This window comes from Sipha flava, unplaced genomic scaffold (assembly GCF_003268045.1).
Source record: "Sipha flava isolate LNK unplaced genomic scaffold, YSA_version1 18962_pilon_pilon, whole genome shotgun sequence".
NCBI lineage: Eukaryota > Metazoa > Arthropoda > Insecta > Hemiptera > Aphididae > Sipha > Sipha flava.
In genome coordinates this window covers 1-8171 of record NW_020272512.1, presented here as the reverse complement: position 1 = coordinate 8171, position 8171 = coordinate 1, and the positions used below count along the sequence as shown (strand labels likewise).

The 8171-nt window shown below is 30.0% G+C and overlaps 1 protein-coding gene across 1 annotated transcript; it reads right to left on the bottom strand.

Annotated features, from left to right (window-relative positions):
* Positions 1 to 2999: 2999 nt before the first annotated feature.
* LOC112681292 (nuclear pore complex protein Nup133) lies at positions 3000 to 7666 on the bottom strand. Its single transcript, XM_025551557.1, has 2 exons — positions 7339 to 7666; positions 3000 to 6385 (listed from the first exon to the last, which is right to left on the bottom strand). The coding sequence occupies exon 2, from the start codon at positions 6373 to 6375 to the stop codon at positions 3070 to 3072; it is 3306 nt and encodes a 1101-aa protein (XP_025407342.1). The 5' UTR covers positions 6376 to 6385; positions 7339 to 7666; the 3' UTR covers positions 3000 to 3069.
* Between the last annotated feature and the right edge of the window lie 505 nt (positions 7667 to 8171).

The window sequence follows — 8171 nt, the reverse complement described above, 5'->3', positions numbered from 1 at the left end:
AACTCTTAAAATTTGTTTTTCAATTTTATTATTATTATTACTTAAATGATAAGTAGTTGAACATTTAATGCATGAAAAGATTTATCAATTTTTGTTAATACATTAGTAGTTCTAAATAGTAACTAGACCAGAAAATAGCATTAGTCTAGTACCTACTACATCGTTATGCTGTTTTACAAATTAATATTTATAATTATTTAATATTTGTTGGCCAAATGGATCTTACACCAAACGTATACATATACATAAATAATAACTAAAAAAAAAGATAAATATGTTCAAGCACGGGTTGAAATATCGTTGTATTATTTCCACTAATAATGAAAAAAAAATTAAGTGAAGCGTACCATACACAATAAATAATAAAAAAAATAATAACACAAATTAATTCAATTATCATCTATACCTATATAGATGAATCCCTTGGTCTCATCATCACGTGTGAACGGCTGTACCGATTTCGCTAATTCTTTTTTTGTTGTGTTTGTTATTGTCAGGAGAAGGTTCTTCAGAAGAAGAAAAATTGCAATGAAAATTAGAAGATTTAAGAATACTTAACCACCAAATAAAATTATTTCTAATCTTACTTTAGCACTTTAGAAAATATAAACTTTTTTAATGTAACCTTTTGAAATTTGACATAGAATTGACAGAATGCGGGCTGCAAATATCGTTAAAGAGGATGTAAAAAACTGAATATCGCAATGGTTTTATTGGCAGATGATTTTCGCCAAACATTACTAGTAATAACACGATCAACCAGCCTGCGAACTTAACGCATGTTTAAAGTCATTCATTTTATGGTTGAGTGAAAGAATTATATTGGTTGTAAATAACGTTGATGTCAACGAAATTATTTTCAGATTCAAAATAAGATAGCTGACGAATTAATAAAATACAAATCGATTGATTCCATTACTAACCAAGATGATGTTGTCAACTATCCATCGGAGTTTTTAAATTCGCTGGAATTGCCTGAATTACTAATTCATAAAGTCTACAATTAAAAATCGGATCGGTAATAATTATGTTGCGGTATATAAACCAGCCACGTCTTTGTAATGGCACTCGGCTTGCGGTGAAGAAATAAATGAATAACGTCATCGAAACCAAAACTTTGAAAGGGAAGTACAAAGGTGAAGACGTTTTGATTCTACGGATTCCTTTGATTCCGAATGACATGCCTTTCGACTTTAAACGGTTGTTCCGACACCGAATTACGTTATAAATACAAAGTTTTACTATTTATATTTGTCAAATTACAAGCTATACGCTAGATACGGCTGTATACCTGCGTATCATCAATTTCTCATAAGCTATACGTCATGGATAAAAATAGCATATTGAGTATAAGCCGTATACCCTCCAATTCAATGATGTAAAACGTGCTTTAAAATCTAAAAAAATTGATACTTAAATTGAACAAGAATAAATCCTAGGAAGGGGTCCAATATAATTACCGTACACGGGCCTCCTATTTTGTAGTTGCAGCACTGAACTCTACTGGGAGTGAAATACACACACATAATAATTCTTTGTTCAGGAAAGGGGGAACAAGTTATACTGCACTTTACATTCCAAGAGAAAAAATTTTGACACCGACTTATAACAATCCTTTTGATGGAAAATTTGAAAAAAAAATGTTCTTTGGTAATAAGTTATTTATGTCTTCTTCATTTAATCAAAAGATAATATTATATTTAATAAACTATCAAGGAAAAACAAAATGTTTATTTTAAATTTGTATGTATTAGATACATTGTATCTAGCTAGAATAGCTAGATAAAGGTTTGAATATATTTTTTTCGTAACATGGTACATTTATGCACCGATATGTAAAAATATCCATATATATAATTTGTTTCATGAACAGAAATGATTGTGTAACAAGATAAAATTTCATCAATATTAAAATTGTAATCTTTCATATAAGTACAGTAGAAATATAAATTCAAACATATTTTATGGGGATAGGAGCTAAGTATTTTACATATTAGTGAACGATAAATTATTTCCAATACAAAAGTACTCAAAACTTCTATTTGATTTGGAAATAAACCACAATTAATATATATCCATTAATTGCAGACTTTAAGCTTAATCATCAATTATTTATAGGAATTAGGAAGCTAGCAGTTTGTATTACTAATAAAAAGTATTTAAGTATTATTATAGTAGCTAACCTAACCTATTTATAAATTTATATATAATTTTATATTTATAATTTATAAATAGATATTTTTTTCATTTTAGACTACCCGTATAAAAGTTTTTAAAGAAATTAATAATTTGTATGTGAAAAAACATAAAGGACAAGGAAATCATAAAATGTACTTAAAATTATGACTTGTTATTAAAATAAGTAATAGGATTATATTACTTTAAAAATAAATAAAGAATAATAGTTTCTTTAAGTTACAGTACTTGAAAATATTAAGATTGCCAAAGTATACACATCTACATTGAACATTATTTCATTATTTTGAAACAGGTCATATGATAAATTGGAAAAATATCTAGGGTTCCTTACATATAATGTGGTTAGAAACCACTATTTTAGATTAATAATGAACTATAACATTTTGTAAAAAAAAAATGTACATTTCTCAACTAAATCCATGAAGATCAAATAATCATGGTTAATTTTATTATTAACTGAATTCTTAAATAGTAATTGACAATTATATGAAGGTATTTTATGCAAAGCTATAGGTTCATCAGTCATTTTAACTTATTCTTTCTTTCTATGAAATGTTAGGAAAATCATCAATTATTTTCATAAAAGTTGAACAATTGGAATTTTCAATCAAATTTGTCTTTAGTAATGTTGTGCCTTAGACCAACAATCTGTTAGTTTCAAGCTACCGCTCTGATATATTCTACACCATTTAAAGTAGAAAAGGAATTCATATTACTAATTAGTACTACTAATTTATATGCAAATAAAAATAAAATATATTATTAAATATTTACAACCTATCAGTATAATATATCAAGCATATAAAGTTTTAAAATTGTTACAAAATATTAAATATTATTTGTTTACTATATAATCATTAAAAATATTAGTTACTGAACAAGAGAAGTTTCAAAATCCATATTAAAATCAGCAGATCTTATACAATGTTCAAATCCCATTTTCATAACAAACTGCCACACAGTATTTGAATGGAAGTTTTCCAGCTCATCAGCATACAATAACCAGTTCAAAGATGGCAAGAATTCTGATAAACCTTTTTCAGACACAAGTGATAATACTTTGAAAAATAAAAGTTTGTTTACAAACTGTATAGGGTCATCAATTTCTTGATCATGAAGAGGATATTTTAATGTTTCTCTTAATATTATTTCACACCATAAATGACGACTGAGCATTTCACATTCATCTTTGTTTTGAATAAATTTTAATACAGATAAAGCTCGTAAACATTGATTTTCATCAAGCACAACATTTTTTTCATGTAAATAAAAATTAAATATGTCTACAGGTGATAATACAGGCATATTATTAAAATTCAAATCGAAAACTTCCAAGACACACTTGGGTATGTTTAACTGATGTTCTATAATCTCTAAGTCTTTATTTATACTCTCCAACTCAGGAGATTTGACTAATGGTCCATTTTTTGCAAGAACAGCTATTTTGTATAAATTTAATTGACTTTGTTTTCGAAGGACATTTGTGTTTTCCTTAGACCAGCACTGTTTAAGTGATTCACATGTCAAGTTAATATTTTCTGATAGTCCTCCAGCTATCCAACCATATTTTGGGTATGATTCTAATGCTAATGCAATGTCACGTTCATATTTTGGTTTACGACAAAAATTTCGTAACAGGTCAACAATTTTACCTTGTTCTAAGTACCAAGAAAATACGGTTTGACGGAAATTTTGTTCATAAAGTTTGTCCATAAAACTATACAATAAATCAATATTATTAGTTTTAAAACAAACTTCTGTTATTATTCTGTGATCTGAATATTTTTCTGCCAATTCAATTACTTTGTGGTGTTCCTTATACTCTACGAGTTTGTTGAGTAGATTATATCGCATTGTTGTATAATTACTCTCTAATTCTGAATACACATCAATACAACTTGATAATAGAGTGTCAACCAAAAATGCAACTTGATCAGATATTTCTGAATATACTTCTTTAGAAATATTTGCCATTTTAGCAAACTTGAGACTTACATTAATTTGTGATGTAAGTTCAGTGTATATACCATCATCTTTTCCACATAAGATCCAAGATATTTTTGATTGTTTTTGTTTTTCAATTGGAAAAAAATCAACATTTTGTCTTCTATATTCTAATACAGCACCAAGTACTTTTACTAAAATTCTATTTACATTGCATAATATACTACATATATCTACAGCACTACGATTAGTGGAAGCAATTTCTTCACTGTAAATACACAACCTTTTCAAAAGAATATGAGACATGGTAACTTGTTTATAAAATTTGTCTATATGTGTCAATCCTGGTGGTGAAGAATAGTCATCTGAATGACTTTCAACTGCTTCTTTTATTAATGTATCCAATAATTCGCTATGTTCAACTTCAATTTTTCTAAATGTTATTGTAGCTTGTAATTTTTCACTTAAATCTTTTAATGCACATCCAGTATAAACTTGGGTCCCATACTTATTTATATGCCTCATACGAGCCCATAACCCAAGTTCTTGTAAAAATTTAAGATACCAGTGTATTGCTTGCTGTTTTTCTTCTAAATGACTTAATATCACCATTGACGATGATCTGATTGTTGGTTCTCCGTGAACACCCAACCAACGTGGATCATTGATTGGTATATCATTAACTAGATCTTCTCCAACTTTAAATACAGTTTTATCAAGGTTCGATCCATCAGTTGATGAAGATTCTTCTGGACATGCTTGTTTTACTAGTGCTCGGCAGTTATCTATCTTACGACTAACAAACTGAAGGAAAGCAGATTTTAATCGAGTTTCATTGCTACCACTTTCAACATCAGCAGTTATATTAGACTGATTTAAATCTGGAGATTGAAGAACACTTCTTGATTCATTAAAGTCATATTCAACATCTGTTATTTTAGTAACTACAGTTAGACAATGAGATTGAGTAAAAAACATGCCATAATTATTTACTACTGAACCTCCACCAAATTTTAAATCACAATCAACTCCAATAACATCAGTTTGAAATGGTTCAAAAGTAACAACAAGAATATAATGTTTAGACAGTATAAATGTTTGTTGATCTGTTATAAGCAACTGTGGTGTGCATTCATTTAAATATGAACTTTCAATATTATTAAGGACATGTAAAGAAGTTATTGGGCACTTGTTATCTTGAACTTGTATGGTTGCTAAAATATAATAATTATATGCTTGGTTTGGTTTGGTGTGAATGAGAACAATAACTTCTTCATTACGATTATTAGTTGGTTTCATGTCAATAATTTCCATATCCATATCTCCAGTACTAATACTATTAAACATCATAATAGAAAACTTTTCTTGTAAAGAATTAGCTAAGTTAACTTCAAATAACTGTTTTTCTCTATTTGGTTCTGAAACATTCCACTTGGTTAACGTTGTGCCATTAGTTGTTACAATGTATAAGCGTTCAATATAATTAGAAGAGCTTTTTAATACACAACCGCATATGGTTTTAGGATCAGACTGTGGACCAGTTGAACCAAAAACTAAAGATGATATGTTCATAGATATATTACCCAACCAACCAGTAGACTCTGTTAATATTTTACTACTTATTTGAGGACGAACATTATCCAAGTTGATTGTTACCATAACCAAATCAGCTGTAGTTGTCAACAATATGAATCGAGAATTGTCAACTTGATATAAGAGTTCACATTCCTTGCCCATTAATTCAGTATTATATTCAAAATATTCAACTTCATCATAAACATCTCTCCAAAAACGTATTAATCCTTCAGGAGACACAGCTATACAACAAGCATGAGACAGTGACTTTCCTGTTTCAGGTTCAAAGACCCAAACTAGAGCAGCTTGATGAGCAACTTCACTAGCAGGTAATCCAAGTTCAAAACAAGGATTCGTTCTATTTTCTTTATTATTTTCTGCATTCCAAACCAAAAGTTTACGACCATACACAAACCATGCCCATAGACTATCAGATACACGAGCAGACCATAATATTTTATTTTTATGTGATACACTCAAGCCTTCAAGTACGGGATTGGGAGTATATAGGCCATATGATTCTAACTGATACCGGTCTGATTTACTAACGAAACGACCATCAAAATGTAATGTATGTTTCTTGGTAGGTATATTTCTGCTTAAATTCATTACAGGTCCTCTGGAATGAAGTTCTCTTCTTAGATCAAATGAAGCCATTATAAAATGCCTAGAAAAAAAAAAAATTAATTAAAATAACAGAAAAATTTATTTTTATTAACAGGACACTATAATTTTTATCTTCTCATAATAGGTAAGTTATTTTTGTAAATAATGTGCAATCAAAAGTTAAAAGGTTTATTTATATTGAAAACAATCAAATAAACTATATACAATCAACATGCAGTATAATTTAATTTTGAAAATAAATCAAATTCAAAAATGTGTAAATAATTTGTCAATTGAAAATGATGGAATGATGGACATGAATAATCCTGTAATAATTTCAAAACGTACAATAATTAAATAAAATAAGGTCAATTAATATTAAAAAGTATGTGAAAAAGTATTAAGTACCACCAAATGACTTCAATGAGTTTATATATTATTTCTATGTCACTTTTTCGGTAGATTTAATTTCAATTACAATTTCATTTACACAAATGCAAATGGTATTAAATACATTAAAATCTATTTTAGACATGTTTATAAATTATAATGAATCCAGTTAAAGGGAAATGTACAAAATACATGATACAAATTATAATTATATCTTATATAAAGTAATATATTTCATTATATCCAGTTTATGTACAGAAGCATTAAATATAAATTAGCCATTTCAATAAGTTCAAAAATATACAATTCTACAGATACAATTGCCGAATAGTGACCAGTGATCATAGAAGAAGAAAACCTAAACTGATCAATAAGAAATTTTACATTATAAATATTTAAATGAACATTGATCAGTTAATTTTGTTTAAAGCAGTAATAGCAATATGACTATTATGTAGACGGCATAACTTATTCTCGATTAATGTCGACCGTCCTAGCCAATATTATAGTACATTAGGCTCGACATCAGAAATTACATCACGGAATACAGCGGGTAAAACAATAACCGTTTGTGCAATGTTCGACGGTTCCGTTCAAGCAAACTCACCGTAATCAACAACGTACCTGTAATTCGAATGGTGCGGGCGTTAGAATCGCGTAAACCACTGCGTCATTCGTTCTTTTATTTCGGTGCACTTCTACTTCTCTCCGGTGAATGTTGTACCTGGTCGAAATCACTAACGGAACGAACGATGAACCCGTGTACCGGGGATTTTGCGTAACAATGTCACCGGCAAGCAGAGAGAGACGTCCAGAAGCGGGCAACCAGTTCCGTTTGAAAATCCGACGAGACGTTGCGGACCGTATTGTTTGCGGTTATGGTACGAGATAAGAGAACGTACCGCGGCTGGTTACCGCGCGACCGGTCGGCGAGATAATACCATGGTTCTGCGATAACATCCGTTCGGCTATTCGACGCCGAAAACAAACTGTATTAACGTCCGACTTCGAAGCGGAACATGCACCGTTTTGTAAACGAATGTACGGAAATATTTTTAAAGGCATTAAAACGTTTAAAGGGCAACAATTCGCGGTGCGACCGAAAAGCACACGAGACCCGTACCGTGATAGAACCGTGTTATCGTCCCGGTTAGGTCGTTTTCGTTATTGCCATTTACGAATGTGACAATCGTTCCGACCGTCACGGTTCGTTTAAAGACCACTAGATAACGTTATGTATTTCGTGGCTGGACGTAACCGACATACCTATTGTACGTAGCAACTGTTGACCATTAAAAAATTGTTTTTTACCCGGAAACGTTTTACCGGCAGTGGCGTATATAGGTTTTCATTTCGGAGGAGGCCGATTATGTATTTGATTTTTGGGCGGAAAGGAAGGAGGAAGCACACTATTACGAAAAAAATTACTTTAATACTATAAGACTTCTCGACAGTCT